Source organism: Stegodyphus dumicola, chromosome 2, assembly GCF_044657685.1.
Source record: "Stegodyphus dumicola isolate Sdum_Otavi_A_Nest chromosome 2, ASM4465768v1".
Taxonomy (NCBI): Eukaryota; Metazoa; Arthropoda; class Arachnida; order Araneae; family Eresidae; genus Stegodyphus; species Stegodyphus dumicola.
In genome coordinates this window covers 124,983,432-125,009,479 of record NC_140769.1, presented here as the reverse complement: position 1 = coordinate 125,009,479, position 26,048 = coordinate 124,983,432, and the positions used below count along the sequence as shown (strand labels likewise).

At 32.3% G+C, this 26,048-nt stretch overlaps 1 protein-coding gene across 2 annotated transcripts in view; it reads right to left on the bottom strand.

The window, feature by feature from the left end:
* Positions 1–598: 598 nt before the first annotated feature.
* The window catches only part of LOC118193323 (lachesin-like), a 521,719-nt gene continuing 496,269 nt past the window's right edge, over positions 599–26,048 (bottom strand). For both annotated transcript variants that reach the window (XM_085811101.1, XM_085811102.1), the window contains 2 exons: positions 21,258–21,344; positions 599–16,276 (listed from right to left, as the gene is read on the bottom strand). In XM_085811101.1, the coding sequence (XP_085667227.1) occupies positions 16,176–16,276; positions 21,258–21,344 (188 nt within the window). In that variant the 3' untranslated portion in view covers positions 599–16,175. The remainder of the gene's footprint in view (positions 16,277–21,257; positions 21,345–26,048) is intronic.

The window sequence follows — 26,048 nt, the reverse complement described above, 5'->3', positions numbered from 1 at the left end:
GCGTCTGTCTGAACTCTATACGGGCCCGAATGACCTCTTTTGCAATACCCACGGTGCAGCCCCGACATCGCTCTTCGGAATTCTACTTTTTTTCATATCTGCAGCGACATCTTGCTGGTGCTATCTTCCATTCTGCAGAGGACGACCGAAATGAAGTTGATCTGTTTTTGGAGTCGTGGTCACCAAATCTCTGGGTCAAAAGCTTTGGAAAACTACCAAAACGTTGGCAGAAAATCATAGAATTGGAGAGTGATTACTACCCGGACTAATGGTATACTGCGTTCATCTTTTTTTTTCTAACTTTATTAAAAATGTTTTTTGGCGGATTTGAACGCTATGAACTAAGTCTGACTGTTTTATTATGAAATTTCAGCAGACTTTATTCTGATTTACAATAGCAAAGGCCTTTCAATTGAGAAGTCTTACATTTGAAAGGGAAAAATGCATATCAATCTTATTAGGGAAAAATGCACATACCAATCTGATTAGGGAAACATGTATATACCAATTTAATTGTCGCAAAATGCATAAAATTTAATTTCGTTGTTGAAAAAATACACAAATTCTAAATGCTACAAAATAAATGAGACAATTTTTCTTGAAAACACATTTAATAATTTCACTTTGGTGATGACTACAAACATTAAAACGTCTATTAACATAGTCACCTTTCTTGGGGGCAGAGCTATAGTACATAACATTCCATTACAAAACTATTCTCTAATAATGCCGTTTTTCTTTTCTTGACATCTTTGGATCACCTCTAATGGAAAACACATTTTACAGACAGAACTATATTTCATGTGTGGCTTAGGTGGTTTTTGGTCAAACATTATATTTTCTACACATGCCTGAGTGAAGAAATGAGCCATTTCACACATACACTTTGCACATTAGTAGGCAATATAAAGAAGTGCTGGAAAACAAATTTATAAAGGGAACATAGACGTTTATCAAAGTAATTGAACTTCTTTAACTGAAATTATAATGATAGGAATGAAAACTTTTATTTTCTAAGAAAAGGGGATTATGTTTAAGTAAATTAGAAACATATTATCATAATACTTTAAAAATTTCATCTCGTTTAGTACATTATATGTCAGCTACATGAAAACGTGTTTTTAATTTGCCAAAATATTAATTAACCTTATTTCACGAAGATACCGCATGCACAGTTCTTGAGAAATGAACGTAATACATGTAGGTTTAAAATATAGTTATTAAGAACCTTTTTTTTAATAATTTTTAAAAAATTAGTATGGCAATAGTTTCACATCCACGTTTAATATAAAATCAGTGGGTTTTTTCAATTTTTTTTCAATTTTTATTTATTTTTTTTTTCATAAAATGTTCCTGTGGTTTCAGGAAACAACAAATGACAAAACATAAAATTTAACTGAAATATTAATTTTGAGTTTCTTTATTATCCTTAACCACAAAATAGTCACACATACATAAAACTTAAAAAGTTGCGTGCACAACACGCATTATTCAAAACACTAATTTAACATTTTGAAAATATATAAAAATAAGAAGTAATACCATACAACTATTTGACAAAATTTGACAGCACCGCAGGTGATAACAATAACAAACTAATACATGATAAACTAATAATCTAATACATAAAGGAGAAGCTGTTTTTTTAAAATTTATTTCAAAGCTTCCTTTCAAGCCAATACGTTTACTAGTTTTAGAAGCAATTAAAAACTGATTCTTTAATTTTATGTACTACATTAAAAATAAACATTTATCTACAAGTATTTTAGCTATGTAAACACTGCAGTAATATTAGTACCTGAAAATAGTCTGATAATTAATAAGATGTAGAAGGAACAGACTTCATAAAGTGTTTCATTATCACTAGAAGCGGAATTCAGAGAGCAATTTTAAGTATATTTTTGTTAATATTTCCTGAAATTAATGTGACACATATAAGAAAATTAATAAATAAATAAAAATTAGAAAGAAGAAAACTTTCAACAAATCCTTAAGTAAGATTTCTTCTATTTCTTTCTGATATTAGTTATCTTATGCACGTGCGCATATTAATGCCTGTTCTTCTGAAATACAGTTTAAATAAGCAAGAAACCTTAACAGTTTTGTAATAAGCTATGTCAGACATTTTTTACATGAAGCTCTATAAATAAAAAGAATTTTTTTGCTATTTATTTATTGATTATTTTCATCTTAAGTAAGTTGGTAATCGTTCTGCAGCAGTGGATGGGTTTTGATTCAAAATTGCTTAACTATTAGATATGTTAATTTCTTTCCTATGCGCTTTGTTTAATCATCTTACTTGTTCAGGCCAGAGAGGTCTATACAAATATTACGACGAGTGACGTAGCCAACCGTAAAACATAACATATCGTAAGTGCAAGCTGAAATTTTTAGAGAAAGCTCAATTGAAGCTGTGCAGTAGCACTGTCCAAGTATCAAGGCGTATTGTTTATAGAGTACCTTTGTAATAAAATTACTATTACTCCTCATCTTCGAAATGAGAATTTGAAGTAAATAAGAGTGAATCACTTCACTGTGTAAAGAGCGTAGAGAAGACCTTACGGGTTAAACAGAAAGTTGGATGTGTTGCCAGCGTTTTGTCGTCCAACTACAGATGGCACATGCAGCGTAGAAATTTAAACCTATCGAAGGTTTGTCTCACGGGAAATGTTAAAATGTTAGCCAGCTCCCGCTCCAGTCCGTAGTGTGTTGCAAATCCGAGTAAATATTTTTTTTTCCTTCTGTAACCATGTCTTAATGGTAATTTAAAAACATACATTTTAATATGTTTTTAGAATGCTGCCCGGACTGTAGAGCGGTTAGAGAATCCTGATTGTGATAACGAAGGCTCTGGGTTCGAATCCAGGCAAAGGCATGATTGTTACTGTCCGTCCCTTCATAGGAGGCAATGGTGGCTCACCTATTAGGTGCCTCCATAATAAAGAGACAACCATATCTGGCCTTATATAGATTAATGGACTGTGTTACACTGTAACTGTTCACAATCTGCCATTGGACAGCTGTTATCTATCACTGATTATTTATTAAAATTTCGTGTTACTTTTCACTTTGAATCTCCTGTGCTAATAGTCAGAAATGTAATAATTCGACAACAGTTTAAGAGAATATCTTATCGTTCACTTGTTAGGTTGCAGATACATTAGGTTATTTTGAAGTAGGAGATGTGAGAAATGAGCAATGCACCCGCCGGGCCTCGCCACGAAGACATCCAGAAAAGATGGAGGAAATACCTTAGATACTCCCCATTTTAAGGGCGACTAGGCATTGGGTGACCCAGTCGTCGTATTCTGGTCATGAAAAATCATCATCCGCCAGATTCTTTAGTTCGGGCACCACTCTACAGATATTTAGAATTTTTCAGTGTCAGGAAACTGAAGAAATGAGCACTGCCCTTTCCGAGATTCGAACCCAGGACATCTCGATACACGCCTAGTGTGCTACCGTTACACCATGGCGGCATGCGGAAAGTGAGGGAGAAAATACCTTATTTAGTCTTTTAAAGAGCGACTGGAGATTAAAGAACCCAATCGCCAAATCCTAGCGGTGAAGGTTCATCATCTACCATCTTTAGTTTGGGCGCCACTGTTGAATTGCTTAGGATTTTTCCATGTGAGAAAACTGAAGAAATCTGCAATGCTCTCGCTGGGACTCGAACCTAGATCTCTCGAATACGCGCCGAGTGTGCTACTGTTACATCACGAAGGCATATAGAAAGGAGAGAATGAAATAAAGTCAAAAATGAAATATTTTACTTTGCAACAGAAATCAAAACTCGAATTTTCTTTTCCTACTTGCAATAAAGAGCTAATTTCTGATATGCAGCATTTATTTGTTTTCTTATTAATTATTTGCCCTTTCGTTATCTGTATATATAAAGCATATTTCGTCTAATATAAGTTTGCAAAATACATGGATTAAATGCGCATGTGCAGCGATGTAAACATACAAAATATACAGGGAAAAAAATGTTTGAAATACATTTATCATAATGCCTGGGAAATTACATCTGAATACCTTTCCTCTTCTTAATTGTAATAACTATAATAACATTTATCAGTTTGTACTTTGAATTACACATATAAATAAGAAATTTCTATAAATGTAAATAATATTTTCTGAATAAAAATTTTCAATACATTTTTGGATAAAATTGGTATTTGAGAATAATAATCGGCAGATGGAGACCTGAATAACTCATTATTTACATTAAATTGTGGGAAATGTTATTAATGAGGGGTTGCCATTAAATATTTTAATCCTTTAGACCTGCTCCGGTAATTAGAAAATTAAACTTCGAGGCAGAACGATATTGATTGCCTTGTTTGTCTTGTAACACAAAACGCCAATCATGTGACTTGCTTTCGTTTCAGATAAACGTACTCTAATAATTTGAAAATTAATCTTATTCATTTATTTACATGTAGAATTGCAATAATGTACATACTTTAGAACAATTCACACTATCTAATAAAAATTTTCCTTGATTGTATAAAATATTTGCTATGGATTTTGGAGTTTGTCATACAGCACGTTTATATTAAATCTTATTAGATTAAATACTATTTGAACTATAAATGTTTAACGATTTGGGTTAGCATTTTAAAAGCCTGAATAAATATTATCCGCAACTTTGCATTAATAATTGGATTTCTCAAAAAATACATATTTTAAATTTAAGGGATAGAATTTTCCTTTTAAATATCGTATAAAATATTTAGATTCTGAAATATATTTTAACCAGCACAGACATGAGTAGCATTTAAACTGGGTAATTGTTTATGGCTTTAACAAATTGTTCAATAAGTTGGGAAACTTTATTTGTATAAGAAGCAACTTGTCAGTTTATAATACTTTAAAAATATTCCTATATATTAGTATTGAGAATAGAATAATTATGTTTACGTCAATTTAAAAATGCGGCAAATCATTTCTAAGTTTTAATTCTATTGCTTTTTATTCATTGGTTTTACTTGCACTCCTAAGTGAAATACTATAATAAAGGATTTAAATCATAAATAAAGAGATTATTCATATGATGTTATTCAAATCACTATTTACTCAAATAATACGCTTAAATCATATTTTGATACTTGAAATTACTTTAATTTAAAATGGAAGCAGATAAATTAGATTTAGCAATTTAGATTTTATTGCTATTATGAAATATAAGTCTTAAATAGCAACGTAGACTTAGCCAGTTATTTAACAAAATGATAATAATAATACAAAACTAACTTTCATTATGCTTATCATTCCTTTTATAAATGTAAACATTTATTCAGATAATACTAAATGTAAAACACGTGTGAATAACGTATCAAAATATCTCCTGCAAAAAGAGGTACTCGATTTCAAATCTTCAAATGCACGAATGTTAAAAGATTCGAAATATCCAATGATCGAACGTTTTTGCTTTTCGCAACACTAAATTCTAGTCTAAACAATTAAATATTTTTAACTTAGAATTTATGAAAGGTTAGTTTTATTAACGTGCAATAACAACTTCCATTTTAAAACAATACGTTGCAATTTCAATTGCAACTGGATCACTAATATTATCTTGTGAATATAATCAATACCACCACAAGCCATCTAGCTTAACATCTTAAAATGTTAAGTATTAAATGTAATGTGGTTTTTGAAAACTCTGGAAACTAATTCGAATTATCTAAGTAATTTTAGAGTACCGGTTTTAGATGTTTGTGGCAGTTCGCGTCATATACGCATATATTCATGTCGAAAATGCATATTCGTGTCTCGTATATATAGTATACATATAATTTAAACATTTTATGGCTTTATATATATATATATATATATATATATATATATATATACATACACTAATATATATGTATCTGTATGTACATATATGTTCTTGTCATATATATCACATAACTACAGATCTGGCATCTGAATCCAGTTGTCATTGAATGGAATTATTTAAACTCAGTTGTTGAATTTTGAAATGTTAATTGAAATTTGAACTGTTTTTCAAACATTTTCCGCCAAATTCCATTGAGAAAATGAAGTATAACAATAAAAATATTTAATTTTGCGCTTCACTGCTAAATTTTACTTGTATCTTTAAGTCATATTTTTAAAACATCATATGCCGTCTTTTATTAAAATCAAATTTCAAATTATACTTTATTAAGTGATTCGAAACCTTTTTAAGGTTCGAATCACTTAAAAAGATGAACTGAATTCTTTTTAAGTTAAACATTTAGAATTCTTTCTATCTTTAAGGTTCACAACACTGAAGTCCGAGCCTCGCATTTAGGTTACGATATACCATACGTATTGTGCTGATACATTAAGAATGTTACGTCAAAAATTTAAATTGGTACCTTAATTTGTTAACACACTGTAAAGAAATTCTGAAGGTCCTTAATTAAAAATTGGATTTTTAGATTTGAAAACAAATGCAGGTCATAAGAGGCAGAAAAGCATATTTTCAAAGTATCTGGAATAATGCACTGTAAAAATAGTTAAATACGTTATAATTAACAGTAAAACACGCAATCTGATATGCACTAAGAGCCGTGATGTTTACATAAACTAAATCAAGAAAGGTTAAACACGTTATAATTAACAGAAAGACACACATTCTGATATACAGTAAGAGCCGTGATGTTTACTTGAACTAATTCCCCAGTGTGCCTTGTTTAATAAAATATCTGAAAATTTCATTTCAATACATATCAAAACGCAAGACATTCTGTTTTCTTTTAGTTTATCAGAACTTCTTTTAAACATAATAAGGAAAACATTCAACGGATTAGTAAACTCTTAATAAATACCAACTTAAAATTACCAAATTAGATAAAATATTTTCCAAAGATAAATCTTCTGAACAGTGATGGTTGAAAAATCACAATTAAACTGAGGACAAAATCTAATATATGTACTGTTATTGTGTAAATTATTTATTTTTAATGCATTAAACATATAAAGTAATATTAATTGTAATTTAATATTCTCGATATCAAGAAAATTAAATTAATATTAATTTCTCATCTAAAGTAAAATTTCCTAGTTCTCAAAATTTCTTCTGCTCATTTTAATTTTAGATTATCGAAATTCAGATATATTTGCCAAAATTTAATGAATCATACATATTAGTATTATTATTCTGACATTCATTTAAAGAAAAAAATATCAAAAGCATCATTGATTTGCTGCCTGTAAAATTTAAAGCTTTTTCAAATACTTTATTTTAATTTAATGTTATTTGAATGCAGAATTCTAATTTTAATGTACATTCCCTACATTACAAAATTAGAATTAAAAGAATTAGTCACAATAAAATCATAATTAGAATTAAAATTTAAAACACTTTATAAAAAGGTTTACTATAAAGAAAATAATATAATTTACGGTTTAGTACGGTATCTCGCTATATGTAAATTGTAATGTCCATTGATATGCTAAATGTGAGCGCTTACACCAAGTGCAGCTCTTATTGCAAGAACTGATATACTGCACTTGAAGAAATCAGTAAATAATATATAAAATACCAACAATTTTCTCTTTCCTTTACTTTTTAATACAAAATTTTAACAGGAATAACAAGACGTAGTAGCGCTTTGCATATTATTAAAGAGCAATATCTGTTTTTGATTTAAAAAAAATTATTTACGATGTATTCAGTAGTTTAAAATTATAAAGTGAAGAAGAAAACTGTTTATCAGTATCCCAATGCTATATTTCATTCACGTTTAATAATTTAATATAATTATATCGAAGAAATGAAATTTAATACCCAAACCGTTTGTAGAAATTGATTACAGCGCAAAATGATATTCCAGCTGAAAGCTGCAAAACACGGCATTAAATTAAGTAAATTTTCAATATGTGTTCAGAGAGTTAACGGTAATGAAACTAAACTTAAATCCATTATAACACAGATTTAAGCTTCTTAAATGATTTGTGAAACTTATATAGGTGTTAAACATTTATTTCAATTAATAAAATTCCTTGCGAAATCTGTATTCACCTTATGCTAGAATGAAATACAGACTACAACAAAACAAATAACAACAAAATAATTATGTTATACAAACTTACGAAAAAGAAACTATACTATACATTTTCACTAATTGCCCATTTCAAACAGTTTAGGTAAACAGGAAATAATCTGCAAAAGTATAATTTTAGTACTTATTTACATACAGATTCAGACTGAGATAAACTTGAGATGTCAGCTGAGATAAACATTTCTGAACTCGATAATTAAAGGAAATAATCATTTTAGTAAAAATTTACTAATAATATATTGATATAAAATAATTTATCGGGTATTAACGAAAGTTTCCCGCCACCGCAAATATCATCTGCGCCACTAGTTCGCGTTTAGGTGATTAATCATATTTTGTCAAAGAAATTTTTATACCTGAAAGAAAGAAACTTACTTTAGAAGACTGTGTGGTGAAATATGGAAAAAAATATCGTTATCATTAAGCACAAGGTGTCTGAAATGGAACTATCACGCTACCAGATTATAACCATCATGTACTTCGAGTTCCGTTACAAAACGTCAGCTACAGAATGTCACCCAATCATGTGTATAGCTTTAGATATTAATGTTGTATCATATACACTGTGAAGGATTGGTACCAATAGTTCAAAAACAAGGACAGAGCCATTAAACAAGCAGAGCGCTCTGGTCGGCCTACTGATGTTGATGAGGTTCGCCTGCGAGACTTATAGAAGAAAAACAATATGCAATCACTAGAAAGCTTGCTAATGAGTTAGATGTTAATGCCATGTTAAATAGTTGCGTTACGCACTGCATAAACCTGACCTACAAGGTCAGTCTCTGAGTGCCGAATGAGCTGACTCAAGCAGATAATGACAGACATATTCAGGCCTGCACTAATCTGCTCGAATATCAAGATGCTTTATATCTGGTGGGATTGTCGTGGTATTATCCACGAATTGTATCTGCAAAAAAGCAAAACTCTCGACATTTAAGGTTCAGTCACATTATGTTTCAGCTACGTGGGATTTGACGTCGAAAGGGACAATTCTCAGAACCCGCACAATTCCAGGAAACCCACGTAGGTAGGTTACCATTTTCACTTACTACAAAGACTTGAACGCCAAACGATAATCGATTATCGTTCAGATTGGGATCACGTGATGCTTCAGAAGCAGAGCTTTCGTCTGATTGGTTGTATCTACCCGGGACAGAGGTCCAGCCGATACATTTTCGGCGAGGTTTTAAAAAATCTCGCCTACCCGCAACATTGTATCCGTAGCTAGGCAGGACTTCGCTTCAGGCGGGCTCTTTTTTCTCGGAATCCTCCCTTTTAAACCAGTAATACCAGAATCTCGTTTCTCAGAAAAGTCCCGTCTAGAAAGAACTGTAGCCATATGTGATAACCTCTTAAGGTTTACAGTGAGATGCTAGTCCGTGTTGACGGTGCTATCAAGGAAAAACTTCGAAGAGTTCCGGCGTAAAATGGTAATGTTTCATGTAGATAAGCAAGACCACATGTGTGTGCATTCATCGGTTGGTCTGCACGGATTCGAATGTGATTTTTTCTGCACCCATCATATAGCCCCCCTCCCGATATCGTTCTTCGGAATAATCCGAACCGTTTTTACCACCTGCAGCTACATCTTGCTGGTGCTATCTTCCATTCTGCAACGGACGTCCGAAATGGGGTTGATCTGTTTTCGGGTTTTCTTTTCTGCAAGTTTCTGGGCTGAGGCTTTGAAAAATTCCAAAACGTTGGCAGAAAATCATAGATTTGTATGGTGATTACTACCCGTACTGCTTTCATTTTTTCCCTATGTTCATTAAGAGTGTTTTTTGGCGGAGAACTTTCGTTACAGCCAGATATTTACTAGCCACATAAAAGCGTTATCTAGTCAGTCATATTCGTAAATTTCTACATAACATAATTTTGAGTTTAATTTAAAATTAAAATATACGGGAATATGGTCCCCGTATACTTCATTACAACACTCATAATGAAGACTTTGCTTGCATGTATTTTAATGTTCTGCAAGGGTTAAAATTGTGCCTGAACCAGGCATGTTTCTGTACAAAAGTTTAGAAAGTTTATCACTAATGATTAAAACTTGTGAAATAGCAAAAATAAAAATACTATATAAATTATTTTATAACAAAGTACTCAAACTTAGTTTTTTATATATTGTAATTAGCCTTTGAAAACAAATGTATTCACTTAAGGAATAATTTACCGCAGCTAACTGAAGATATTCAGAATATTTTTTTCCAAGGGGAAGATATATTTTTTTTAATATTTACGCCTTTTACACATTGCGAAAAAAATCACTGTATTTCGCAAAGTCATAAATTTTACGAAAATTTCAAAATCGCACAAAGCTTTTAACATCAGAATTTATATAAGGAAACATTCATCACACATACTTGAAAGAAATTGGATTGATCTTTTGTCATATAAATTATTATTTCGAAATCATTAATTTTTATACAACACAACTGGTTATATTAAGAAATCATTTTTCAAATTTACGCTAAATCTGCATAAATGTAAACCATCTAAACAACTGTTTTGCTCAGTAGAGCCAGAATTCTGCAAAATAGTTCTCAGTCTTGGATGGGATACTCGATATAAAACGTGGTGCACATATAGGTGTTCTTTTCTGTTATATAAATTTCCAATTAGTGTAATTTGACTTATAACGTTCCATACAGTTTTTCGAAATTCGCAAGTAGAATAAACATTTATGAAATGAATATATGTCTATTATTTCTTGATGCAGGAAAAAAAGATGCAAGACTGCAAATGCGGATACTATTTCATAACTATATGTAATAGCACTTCAGCAACAATTAATAATTTTCTGTACTATTAAATTTGAAAATACATCCGAGCATAATATCTTCACGTAAGCAGTCACTATGAATCAATGTTGGATGATGATGAGAAATGATGTCTAATTTAAAACATTCTATGCGGCTAGCTTGAGTTGAAGTATGAAACATCAGTGCATACGTTATGTAAAGTTCTTGAGATTGTTTTTTACCTTTGTATCAAAGCTCATAACTGTTTTCGGCAGGATATTCATGAAAAAGAGAATTTCAGCTGCATAAAAATAAAAATCAAAAAGGGTGATAATCAAAATTTTGATATTATTATTTTTAAGAATAATATTATATCCTGCAAAATAGAGCTAAGTTCCATTAAATTGGGTTTAATAAGATCGCAGCATTAAATGATAATGTTTGAAACACTCTACACGCATATTTAGGTATACGAACATTAATTCGGATCTAACAGTGTGCGTTATCTTATGGTCACATAGATAGGTGTTTGAATTTTAAGTCTTTTTTTGTTGTAAGTCTGCCGACACAAAATCGAAAGCTATTTTCAATTAACTTAGAAATGCGTTCGATATTTACAATTTGACTCATGCTGAAGAATTATAAGCGACAAAGAATATTCGCAAAAAGAAAAAAATTGGATTCAAATAATATCGCTATATTTATTTCATAAAACATTTGATGCCTCTTAGTTAAATCACTCGTAGTGAACTTGAATGCTTGTTCTTTAATTTTTTTCGACTTTAATAATATTTTAATAATGCTTTTTAACTTCATATTATTGTACTGAAATAGATGCATAAAGTAAATCAAAAGGAAATTCAGGATAATGTTCATGTAAATAGATCTGTCTCCTCTATACTTCGTTTAAATATAGAGATTCAGATACATGTTAACGCAAACGCGAATTGATTGTTATATACTATTATTTATGCATTCAGACGTGCTGGTGATTTTAAAGCAATGGTAGTTTTATTCCCATAAAAATTTTATACTATGATGTAGTTCTTAATACGAAATATAAGCTACATTTCCTTTATTTTTAAAGTAGCATGCTTCTAAATCCGTAATTGTTGTGATACATTCCTAAAATCATTAGCTATTCTGTTTATAAAACTCAAATGCTGTTTATGTAATGTAAGAAATTGCAAAATGACTCATAAAATATTACCAAGATAAAAAAATTAATATAAAATAAACAAATCTAATCTAAACATGATAGATTGTTTCAATTGTCTGTCAAATTTACATAATCAATCAATACCCAAATCTGACAGATTATTGACAGGTGTTTATCTAAATTAATGGATTATTTGTCCTAACAAATTTTCCTGTCTCTTCTACTCCATCAGAATAAGAAAGTGAAATGTGTTATAAATACGGATGACAATCTAAGTTTAGAGAGAAGATTGGCGAACCTTAGCGAAATTAATCTTTTATATTCTGCTTTTACCGACCCTGTCACGAGGCGGTTTGTGTCTTTAATTAAAATTAATTTAGTAGTTGTTTAATAGCAAGTTCAGATTTTTAAGCTTAAATTTTATTTAATAATATAATTCAAACCTTTGCTGTTTGTGCAACGGCAAGAAATCGGAATTAATTATAATTTCTTAGTGATATGATACTGAAAGGTAAAGAAAAGTCCATAGCACTTCCAGCAGTTTTAGAAATTTAGAATATAGTTTAGATAAAGCCAAGTAAATTTAGAATAATAATCCTAACGTAAGTTTTCCAAATATTATTTCTTAAAGAGGGGAAAAGGTTAAGTAACTTATTATCTCAATTAAGGACAAAAATCCAATTGCTTAAATTGTTCTAATTGGTCAGCACTAATATGAATATTATAAAGATTTTCAAGAGTAATATTTTTGCCCGAGAATTCATTAATTATTCTAAACTTGATAATGCATCTTTAAAGCTATCTGTTACCATGATATATTTATTTTTTTTAAGTTAAAGCATTTCAGTTTTCTGGGCAGAAAAATTTATTTATGAATAAGATTGTAGAGACATTAGGTATATTTTGGAAGCAAGAGAGATGAAAAATTAGCAATTCGCCGGGAATCCAACCGCAGACCACTACACCACGAAGGCTCGCTAAGAAAGTGGGAGAAATACCTCGTAAGGTGTTTAAGAACAAACACTGTAACTCTGAAATATGCATTTAATTTCCTCAGTTTAGGTTTAACGTATCCTGTTATAAAATAAAGTTGAAATTAAATATAACTTAGTAAGATGCTTAAATTATATGTAATTTTGTTATAAAGTGTAAAATAGCACTACATAACATGTGGTGCAAAATTTATCGATTGATAATTGGAAACATGTAGATGAAATATAAAACGGAAATCTGTGATCTTTACATATACATAACAGTTATTTTTCTTGAAAGGCTATTTGAATATATTGTTTATGAAATTACTTAAAACTAGATACAAATAGTATATGTTCTTGACCGAGGATTGAAAATTCTGTAGATGCTTCAAATCCATTTCAACAGCATTTTCGTAAATCGATAAAGGGAGCATTGGAGCATTGAAACTTGTAGCTGATAATCTTTTTCAGGCGATCCGTCAACAGATCTACCTTTAATATAGCAATTTATCATACTGGACATTGCACTTCGTCACGCTTAACATCAATCAAAACTGCAGATGGTGCTGTCATCAGTTTAATGATACAACTCTGTACTTCAAATGCTTAAAGTTAGGTATAGACCATTGCTAAAAATTGTTCATAATACTACATTTATTTTACTATAAAAAATGTTTGCTTTTCTGTTTGAAATAATATACAAAAGAACGAAATCAATTTTCAATAAAAAACAAAGTTTCTTAATTGGCATTAATTTTTAACAATAGACAATTAAATATTACATAAATTTGAGTTATTTCACAAAAAGTCTCTTTTAAATTTGTTAAAGGTATTTATTCTTATTTGATAAGCGCTTAATCACTAAAACAGATAAGCATTTTGGTGACTGTGTATCTTATTTTTTTGTTTTTTTGTTTTGTTATTATTTAATAAACTGCACAACAAAACCGTTTGTTCAGGCATTTAGAGTAGCGATCAAAGTTTTCTAATTTGATTTGATTAGCTAAAATTCAAACTAGTGGGGGATAAATTGATACTTTTATCGAAACTGTAATTTACTGTAAAGAATAGGTTTTATTACCTTTCCTTCAACTTTTTTGAGTTGCGCATTATTTTTTCCTCCAGTGCAAACTGAGATTTCCTGTCGTGATATAACTCATATATCTACCAGTAATATCAGATAAATTCGACGAGTTCTTTCTCTGTCAAAACGCAAAGTTTGCAAAAATCCTAAAGGAAAACCTATAGGAACCCTTGGAAATCCTAAAGGTGAGAATTCAAATTTCCTGAGCTCATTCCCAGGTTTGAATGATAATTCTCTTAGAGACTGATCTGAGGGTGTCCTTTCATCATCATTTTCCCCTTTCAACAGCCTTTTGCAGGGCCGGATTTAGACTTGATGAGGCCCTAAGCTATTTGAAATATGGGGCCCTTTATAAGTCTGTTATACTATTTATAGCATTATATTTATACTATATTTTAAATTTTTTGGGGGCCCTAAGCTATCACTGGCCTTTCGACAGACCCTTCAGGTAAACATGATTTTAAGTGCTTCCATGTTGCAATGACATTATACAGTTACGTGCCTTCTGCGGGAATCGAAACCGAGCCGAAAACTATAGCAGCTGACTACTCTGCCCCATGCAAACAAGAAGACACGAAATTTCCTAAACCCCAAGCAAAGTAATTGTATATTACACAATGGAATTTTAATGTCTAGTTCAAATTTGTAGTTTTACCACAGGTATAAAATGTCTGTCCCTATTTACATGCACTTCAGATTTAGAACATATTATTAATGAGTAATTTTCATAAGCTAACACAATCGTATAAACATCCATTTAAATATTTACTACAACAAAAGGAAAGCTAACTAATTATAATATTCTGGCAGTAACCGGGAATTAACTAATTATAGTTTTACACAACAATATAGAATTTACATTTGTAATTGTAGTACAGCTTGATCAAGATAACAATGTTAGTTAGCATTTCCTGATTTTAAAATTAGCGAGTGTTATCGCAGAAATGTGTGCACTGTTAGGATTAGGATACAAAACGTTTCTTCTCGTGTTTTGTTAATTATGTAATTTTAGGGATAATTTCTTTATAAGTCTCATAACACTTACTTCTACCTTGTTACTGGATTTATTTTCTTACTGTTCACGTCTGAACAAGCAACATATTTATATTATGCTAATTATTTTTACAAATTACACTAATTATTTATCTTATATTATTATTTATTGCAAATTATCTTATATTAATTATTTATTACCTGAGGGAACAAACATGCCAGTGACGATCAAGGGTACAATGAAAATTTACTTATATTACATATGCCAGTAGATGTTACGTAACACTGTATTCATAACAAATGAAATTACACCGAATCATTTTCAAATTATCAATGCAGTTGTTTTATATTGTTGCATGAAATTTACCACACTAGGCATAATTCTTAAAATTAGGTGGCTTTTCGAATGATGATATCTGTTCATCGCTTGAAAAATGGTATAATTTTCCAAATACCGATACCCGTCATATCATCAGACGTAACGGTATAATGAATATAGAATTAAAACTATTTATGTGCGCATAATATTCTCATCAGAAATATTTCATACTTATAATTTCAAGAATTAAAACTTAGTTCTTCAATGTCTTAATGCAAAAACACCTGAGGTCAGAAATATTTAAAGACGTTTAACAAGGAGTGAAAATATTAAAAATGTCACACTTTTACTAAGGTAAAAAATAGCTGAAAAACCCTCTGAACATATAATATCCTGCACTGAAAACAGCTTACGCGTCAGCAATCCACTTAAGTTTTGACTTACATCGGAAATATCGAGTAGCTTTATTCTCTCCACAGCCGTACGCGCTTCGGGCTTACCTCGAAGCTGTCACATGGATTCGTTAACTGGCACTGTATCCATGATAAATAAAATCTCTTAATATACGTCCACAAAAATATCTTTGATCCGCTATTTTTTTCCTTTAATTATTCTTCATCACGGACACTGACGATGACAAAGTCGAAACGAAAATATAATACTGCAAACAACATGACGGAATACTGAAGAATATCCTTGATTGAGTTACACATACATCATCACAGAAATTCCATAGTGATAGCTGTAGCTCTGTTATAATGAAAACAAAACGAATAGTCATCGTGATAGTCACGTTTTCATTAAGTCTGATCGCATCATCTGCTTAGCTAACGTAGACTATTTTAGGTTCCAGGGAGCAATAACCAGGAATTCACTATTGATGAAAATAAGAAGACAACGCTGACAAATTCTGGAAAGATGTGCTTACAGCCATCAGAGCCACCTATGATATAAAAAAATCGATATTAGCTAGTTTTACATAACAAATAACACTTATCGATATTAAGAGAGGTAACCATTAAAATTATACAACATATGAATTAAAGAAAAATGTATATAAAAATCAGTGAAAAATGTCCTCAGTATTCTTTTATCAACAGAATAAACATATTATTTTAAATCTTTGATCTCTTTTGCTTAAATTTAATTATTATTTTAAATGACTGTAACTATATTTGTAGTATTTATCAATTCATTTAATGAACTCCGAATTTCACAAAAATATTTAGATAGGCTTCTGCTAGTATAAGAAGTGTTAAAAAACAAGTCCGTTTTATTTTATTTATCTTATTAGAGGTAAAATATGGATTCAAAACCTTTGACTATGTAAGTTGCTATAAAGTTTTAGTAATAATACCACAAGCTTTTTTATTATGATTTGGATGTTCTTAAAACAGTCTATCATGTCTTGGGTCCGTTTACGAAAAAGTGAAAATTGATGAAGTTTTAACAATAGTTAGGCTTAATTTAAACTATATTCTACCTAACCTTTCATCCACATCATATACGAATATGATTCAAATGAAAAACATTTATTATTTATTACGAGGCGAATGAGGAAATACAGTAAAACTAAACTACTCCAGTTTGCGATGTATCTCTTAATGCGCGCAATTAATGTAAATTTTAGGACTGATAAGTACATGGATACTTAGAGAGAAGAATACGTTTGGTTATGACTATAGAAACTAAGGCACCACGGTTTTCATCGCTTTAGAAATGCTTGCATTTTATTGTTTTTATTTTCAGACATCAGGTCATGTAGAAATCAATGGAGGCAATATCTGGTGAATAAGATGAATGTGATAAACGTTCAAATGTCATACCATGTTGTGGCTTATTGCATTTGTCTTATCTAAGTGAAAAAAGTCAACGACTTTTATCTTGGTAAGGACAGCGAGTTTGTCATTTGCATGGACCTCGAATACTATATAGTATTCGAATACTATATAGTATATACTCCATGCCAGAACAGTTTCCTCCAGATTTCAAGGAGAATCCCCGGGGATTGATCGTAAGATCTCCGAACCTTCTTCCCCAGCATCAAGCCACTCGACAGCATTTCGGACTTGCCATCCACTGTGAGTGCCGCATGCCGCCCACACTCTATACATCTATGCAAACCTCTCTGCTATCGACATAATTAATTTCAGACATAAGCGGAAGAGATCAACGAATTTTATCGCGAAATGTGCGAGTACGTTTATCATTGGCATGGACCTCGAGTACCATATAGGGGACAATACGACTTACCTCCATGTCTGGATAGCTTCGTCCAGATTTGAAGGAGAATACATGGAGATGGATCCAAGGCACTCCCAATCTTCTTCCCTAGCAACAAGCCACTCGAGATCATTTCGGGCTCGCCATACATTTTGAGTGCTCCATGCTGCACACGCGCTATACATTTAAAAACACCTCTGCCTTCTACGGAATTAATTTCATTAATATACTCAAATCTGAGCTACACAAAAACTTATAAGCTCTTATGCATTCAAAGTACGATTCTAACATACCGGATGGCCATAATTAAACTGACAGTGCTCACAGTGTTCTGTAGCGCGATCTATTTGCGAGAATGACGCCACATTTTGTAGGAAGATTAAACAAGACGGGGGACGAAGGATTCCGCGAAAAAAAAATAGTTCCAAAGGTCACCGCTAGGGGAATATTTGTCGCTGTGTAATAGAAAATAGAGTGTTAACAAATGCAAATTAATACGGAATAAAATTACCTTTTGTTATGCACATTTTCTGATTTAGTTCAAGTGCAATATGGCAACACTCTTAAAAAAGCGTAAAATCTACAGAAACACCGATAAGGTCTCGTGATCTGCAATATCACGTACGCTGAGCAGAAGAAGAAGTTCTTTATTCAAATTTCACGTTACATCCATTCGCACAGTGCCAGCTGCTTGGGTTTTAAAAGGCAATGTGTTACGTTTCGAATCAATCGGATTGAAACTTTATGTGCAATGTCTCCTTCTTTAGTCGAGCGTGCGTCACTGGTCAAATTCTTTTACCTCAACCAGTGCAACGCGTCAGCTGCTCTTCGTTCTTTTAGAACGCACAAAAAAATGCGTAAAGGTAACGGTCCTGTGTCAGTTAATGGGCTAAAAGCAATGATTGCGACGTTTGAGGAAACAGGTTCTCTGAAGGTTAAGTCAGGCAGAGGACGAAAACCTGTACCACAGGATACAATCGAAGCAGTTCCCACGGCGATTGTCGACAGAGGACCAGACAATATTGCAGCCACCTCTAGCGCTCGTGGAGTAGCTCGGAATATGGATATGCTTTAAAGTACGGTATGGAAAATCTTAAGAAAGATTATCAACTTCTATCCGTACAAGATCAGCCGTGTACAGGAGTTACTGTACCCCGACCATGATAAGCGATTGACTTTTGCTCTTACCTTTCTTGCCAGAATGGAGGTGGATGATGCTTGGCCGTGGAAAATCTTATGGGGAGACGAGGCCCACTTTTACCTGAATGGAACTGTGAATACACGGAACTACCGAATTTGGGATGACAAATCACCACATGCAGTCACAGCAATTCCCTTATATTCACCAAAGGTAACTTTTTGGTATGGGTTCACACTTCCTGGCTGAAACTTCCTGGCTTAAAGACGAAAAGGCAGAAATAGCATGATTAATCAAGTGCGCTTAATGACTGCCATCAAAATTTGATTGTTCCTTTTACATCAAGACTTTGTTTCGAGCTGATGGAGAAAGATTATGAGTACAACGTTAATTCTGGTGATGCGCATCACTCGTGCTTAATGTTCAAATTTATTCGTCAGTCTGGTTGATAATTTTATTTACATTAATGCTTATTTCAATATCAAAGATGAAGAATAAAATATAATTGATTTGGTAACATACAGTTGTCATACTTTGGGGTAAGTACTTTGATTTCGTATTTCCTTCTAGATCACACATTTTGATCTGCACGTTAGTAAGTATTTATGCGTTATTGCTACACAACGCGATTTACTAAGTAAGCAATTCATTTGATTTACATTTGTTGATTCTTTAATTCAAAAAACGCCATGTTACTATTTTTGGTGCTCAAGTAATTCTAATTCACTACACTTTCTATTTCTTTATCAGTTGTAAGTAAACATTATTACAACTGATATTTCATTTTTTATTCTATTTCATTTTTTACATTTAGCACCGCAACACACGACCTATGAAAATGCATCTAAATAATTTTATTTCTCATTAACAGTTTTTACAGGAAACAAAGTATGTAAAGTGTTTTTCCCCAACAGCAACAGAAGTAAATTCTACTGTCAAGTAATAGAGTGGTACTAAGCGAGGAACTCTTTCTAGAACACTGTCAAGGAACCTATACAAAAAGGACTAAATTTCAGTAAAGATGTGTCTGACATTACCAAACAGCGAGAAAAGTGTATAAAATTGCAAAATAGCTAAATGACACATTTAAATATTCAGCACCACAAAATCATGAACATTATTGCGATCAGTTTATTTCGTTATCAGTTGTAAGTAAACATTATTTTGATAACTTTTTCAACTTAGATAAAGCAAATCCAAAAATAAAAACAGTTTTAGTTGTTTGAAGTTCTTAAACGTAGCAACATTATTTGGAAATGAACACAGAGTTTCTAGGAAACCACATACACGATGCAAAACATCAACATTAATAATATATAGAATAGATTAAATTAGGGAAAGAGTATACTGGTGACAACGGATTAGCGTGCTTCCAGTTTTACAGCAATAAACAAGCTCAAGGAACTCAATAGAAAGCCTACTTCGATTTTAAATCTTGATCTTTACTCGGACTAGTAGCGTTTATTAGGTATAACATGAACATTGCAAATATGTAAATGTCTCAACATGAACAATTACGTTCACCCGCGTTTATAACACATCAGAGAAAGAAAATATTAATGTATTTCACTTTGAATCATATCTAAAGACAATACACTAAGAGTGCCGCCCAACCTGAATAGTGGTTATCGACGCAAAATGCCGTATCGAAGGGCCTGGTGTCGAATCCCGGAGAACGCATGGACATTTGTAAATGTGTAGTATCCGTGCTGTATAGGGGCACTCTAAATATGGGGTGAGCCGAAAGTCTTCTCGAGCGAATGGCAGTAGGGAAAGAGAGGTGGGAGACCCACAACCCGCCCCCCCGGGGGTACTCACCATCAAAATTAGGGGCGGAACTAAGCAAATTCGTACTGCCACCTCTAACGTTTTCAAGAATATTGTCATCGACAGGCGCAATCTACTTGCAATCCTTCACACGATAAATTTCATAGGCTTGTTCTGATGTTACTATCAGACAAGTGAGATAAGTCAAACAGGATAACATGCGTTAAGAGTGAATGCTGCATAGATTTCCCGCATGTAACGCAAATCTCATCAGGAGAGGGTAGACATGAACTTGTTAACTTCAATATCGCTGTCATGCAGCAGTTGATTCAATCCGAATGCCTTAAACATGCCTTTGACAATAATAGTTTCAGCTGTATATGTCAGTGACGAGAGTGTGCGCACAAGAATACTGTATCCCATTTTCAATATAGCATTGCGTAAGTTATATGAAATAGCGGACAGAATAACATAAACTGGCTTTGTGTTAAACAGCAATGACCAACTCAAGCTCATTGTCAAGTATTTTAAGCAATAAAACAGTTTTCGGTAAGTTAAATGCAGGTGATATACTTGTATTATGATCAATTTATAAAGACCTAATCCAAATATCCAGGAATGTATTTAGACGAAAACAATGAATTTTTAACTGAATAAAATATTGTTAGAACTTCTTTCATATTATTGAGGATATCTAGTTTTTTTATTAGCCTTAGTAATCGTAATGACTATTAATATGGAACTATATTTTATTATGCATTCAGTAACATATTAGATTAACGTTAGTCATGCTTACTAGTTTCGCCTGAAGATGAATTTGATGATTTTAAATCTGTTTCTTTAACTTGTTTGTCATCAGAAACTTCATACTTTCCATTTGCGCCTAGAAGGAAAGAAACCAGCAGTAAGTAGAGAGCATATAAAAATGATTTTGATAAACTAAAGCCAACTGAGTAACTCTATAAATAGGAATAAGTAAATAAATAGAATATTTCACAATATTTTACTTCATTGCACCGAAAATTCACTTTATTTCAGGATACATTATATAAAAACCATGTTTGCAAGTGTTTATTTTAGACTGTTGTAAATATATATGTGTGTAATGTCCATCATGCATGTGCAATCCTTCATGTATGTGTCTTAACAAATGTCCAAATAATTTCAAAAATATATCTTTAGAATTTCCTTAACTGCAGATGGTGCTTAAAAATATTTAACACATTTGCTTGCAGTATGTAGGACGCGACATTTACTATTGTATTTTAGAAAATGTAACTTAAATTCATATTAAATTACAGAATATTCCGGCGTATAATACGCACTGGTGTATAACGAGCCCATACAATTTCAAAACTCACACGGGCAGTTTCACAACAAACAATTTCAAAACGAGCACCCTTTTCTTAAGGCGAAACCCGAGAGCTACATGTGCGATGCTCTTTTAAAATTATTCATTCAAAGATTTTCCCCAGACTTTGAAACAATGGTTCATTAAATTGACAAGCAGTATGTGGAACAATGTGCGTGTGGAGGAAATGCCCGAGGAAGTAAATAATTCTGCAAAGGGTGGTGGATTTTATTCAACGCAGGTGTATACAAGAATGTTATTCTAGGGTTTCGAGAAAGGAGGGACATAATTTAGGGTGAGAATGCACTTCTGATCTGAATGAATTTGCGTAATTAGGAGTAAGATGTTTTCTCTGAATTAATGAAAGCACACTAAATAATATGGCTTACGTAAAGGAAATTATATGATACGGAAAATTTTTAAGTTCATAAGTTGCGTTTTTTTTAAACAAACAGAATTTAGGTACATGTAGAAATCTATTATCTATACGCTCTCTTTTTCCTTATTTTTAAATGTATCGTTCTTATATTCGGCATATAACGCGCATTTGTAAATTTCAATCTTATTTTTTTTAATTAAAAGTGCGCGTTATATTCTAGAATATATGGTAGTTAGGGCTTCATTGCATTTACATGTCATTGAGAAATATCTGAACGTAATGGTACAGTACTATAACTATGTCTGGACTAATAAGCGTTAAATTAGTTTTATTAAGCTTCAATAATAATGTTTTAGCCCTAAATGAGAGAAAAACAGTATGTACATATATACATACAAAAGCCATGTATGTATATATGTACATACATACGTGTAAGATAAAATTCCAATTTTAATTTGTAATATCCTTTTAATTTTGTTTAATGCATTACTTTCTCTTTTTTTTACTATCCTAAATCTCACATTAACCTCTGCCATTCTTACATAGCACTCATAATGCGTGTACTAACATTATAATGAAAGCCTCTTTATCAAATACTAATGTTACGTTTTCCAACGGAAACTAATGTGAAACAACAGCTTCACTAACATCCGTAATAAAATCTACACGCATTTGGTTCTCAGCTTCTCTGTTCACCTAATATGCAATCTTCTTACTTAGAAAGTATTGAAATAAATATTTGAAAAATACAAGTGTTATTATTAAAGGTGCTCGTATAATAAGCTAGGACAACTTTATGTGTCAATAATGTTTGTTCGAGGACAACGAGTAATAAAACGGCTATGGGTGTTGCTACAGCTTTACATATCTTTACCTACAACGTTCATCTTATGTTCTTTGCTACTACAAACTGAAACATGTAGGAAAAAAGCAGAATGTTATACTTTATTTTTGAAGAACAAATTAAAACAGACAATTGCTTCCATTGGAATGAAACCAAAAAAATTGAACGCTAAATTTTAGAAAAGTTCGAATGAATTAATGTTTTGCAATATAACATCAAATCTTGTAATTAAGTGGTTGTTATTGTAGACAGTTTTATACAAATGGCTTCATATATATATATATTGTTACTAAATGTACAGACGCGGTGAGATAGCTTCCCCGCAAATAAGTTTTAGGGTTACCATAGAAATGGCAAGGAAAGACAAAATTGCCACATTTGGCGAGAAATCGCCTATATGGCGACATTTGGCGACAAAATTGGCGATATACCATGGACGGATGGAGAACCTTCTGGAACGAATTCTTACCAGTGTAGCCCAGAATGTTCTCGAACATAAGCCGAAAGCTATATAAACCCTGCTGGTCCGCAGTCAGTTAGTGTGTGCCTCGTCTAGCGAGCTGATAGTCAGTCATTGAGCGACTGTCTCGAAGTCTAGCGCCGAGTTGGTCGTTGAGTGCATTGTCGAGAGAGTGTGTCAATCTCCGAGAACGACTGAACCGATAACACAAGAGCTGTACTCTGTGTGTCATCGAGTGCATCGCGAGATGTAGCGTGGAGAGTCTTGAGAGTACGAGGAGTTCTGAGAACGACCGAGCAGAGTCGGGAGCTGTACTCTGGTGATTTGCAGTGAAGCTCTCTTCTCCGTGATAGCCTGATAGCCAAAAAGGCTGTGTCGCTGTTTGTTCCAGCAAGTGTACAGTAGATCTTCGACGACAGTAAAAGTGTTTTGGAGCTGTTCTGATTAATATTGGTAAATAAAGTGTGCTTCGATACTTTTTGTTTCGAAGAAGTATTGTCGTTATTCACTCCAAATCTACGAACCCCGTACGAAGTGAAGCAGAAAAATAATAATAATAATAATAATAATAATAATAATAATATATAATGCTTGTTGTTGTTCCACATCCTTCCTTGCTTTAGGACCCTATACCAAGTCTAAAAAGTCAACGCATGAACAATGACAATAGGCAAAGTCTTCTCATTTTCATTGAACACTAACCTCTTTATGTGTTTAGTCTTGAGCCTATAATGCCGTTTGAGCAGATCTGGGGACAGAGCACTGCTGTGCCAATCCAGAACATTTGCGGGGAACCATGCATGATCTATCGAGATCTACCAAGTGTTACTAACTTTGGCCAAAAACAGGAAATGGACCTCAGAAGTTTGTAATTTGGGGGAAAGGGCAGTGAGGAGTTCACTACCTTATCTAGCAATTTCGCATCCATAAACACTCACATGGAAAAGAATCCACTGCAAGCAATCAAGGTTGGTCCGTGCCAAAATGATAAATTTGGAAATGAAATCCTGCCTTAGCTTATCCAGGACGCGTATCCAATCATTCAAGTATTATACTGCATTTTGCTGTCTGTCAATATCGTTATAAATAACCTCAAGAGCCAGCGGACGTAGAAAATCTGAGCGTTCATTGTGTTTGAAAAAATTCATTTTCAAGCCTTCCTTAAAAGAATATATATATATTTGTAATAATAAAACTCCATATTCAAGAATACACTTAAAATTCTAACTGTATGTTCTTTTCATTTTTTAACGGCGACGGTCTCTTATTTGAAAGTACGTGGAATTAAATCCACAGCCCCATAGTCAAGTTGTTTCTCCCGCCTTTTCTACACGTACAGTTAGAGAATGTTCTGGAAATATTTAAAGCGAACTGGAATGGCTGACGAGGCTGACGTCATTTCTTGGAAGCTCCGCCTTTCCAGAGGCTATAAAAGGACTCGCAAAAGAATATCGGGGCTTTTCTTAAATGTCACGATGTAGTAAACTTCACACAAAAAGTTATTAGTAATTCTTTTTATTTACTCCGAATATCTGATTTTGTAACTGCTATTTCTCCTGAATAATAATAAATAGATCCTGTTTTTTTTTAAAACTTATCGTCTGATAATTTAAGCTACGACTAAAGCCGGTACATCATATATATATATATATTATAATATTTGCTTATTTATAATATGAAAGGATCTTATTTCAGTGTTTTCGTTTCAAAGTAAAACCGCACAAAATATTTCGTAAAGGTAATACCAAGGTGAATTATTTGGTCTGAGATGTTTGATGTTTGAGATGTTTGTTACTTCTTTTCCGATCGTCATTTTCATTCGCAATCGTCATTTCCACTCAAGAGTTTCCGAGATCTTTTCCTATTCTTATCCCTTTTTTCACAATAAATATTTTGAAAGCTTTTTAGAACGCATTTTGAACATGCACTAAATGGGCATATTATTTTGAATTAATGCTGTAATCGTGTACGTACTAATCCGTATGTACTAATCAGTACATACATGTCATAGCTCATTATTCGGACTCACGAAGTATTTTTAGAATGTTCTATACATCTGAGCTCTTTGCTTTTATTGCAGTTTTCTGTGTTCTTTTCTTTGCATCTTTATATTGCCTCAAGCAAGGAGCACAAATTATTGCAATAGTCCTTGAAGTATGCCTTGAGCACAAAGTGTTATAATATGTGCACAAGATACTGCAGAATAATCATGCAAGTTTGTGCTGAATGAAACGTATTGAAATACAGTCTTGTACAAGAAGGTATACCTATAATTTACAGGCTTCTATTTAATAATTTAATATTTAATCATTTCTGCTAAATAAATTTTAGATTGATATTATTAGCTGAAACAATATTTTGTAATATTTTATTTGTACAATTGGTAATTACTTTTCTTAATTGATAACAAGTGTTTGATTTGAGCTATCTTGCCTCAACTCGCTTGCAACCATTGAATAATTAATTCATTTTTCAAATTATACCAATGGCTTGCTTATCAGTATCATAAACAGGACTTTATAAAACCGTAAACCTAATCTTTATTATTCTGTA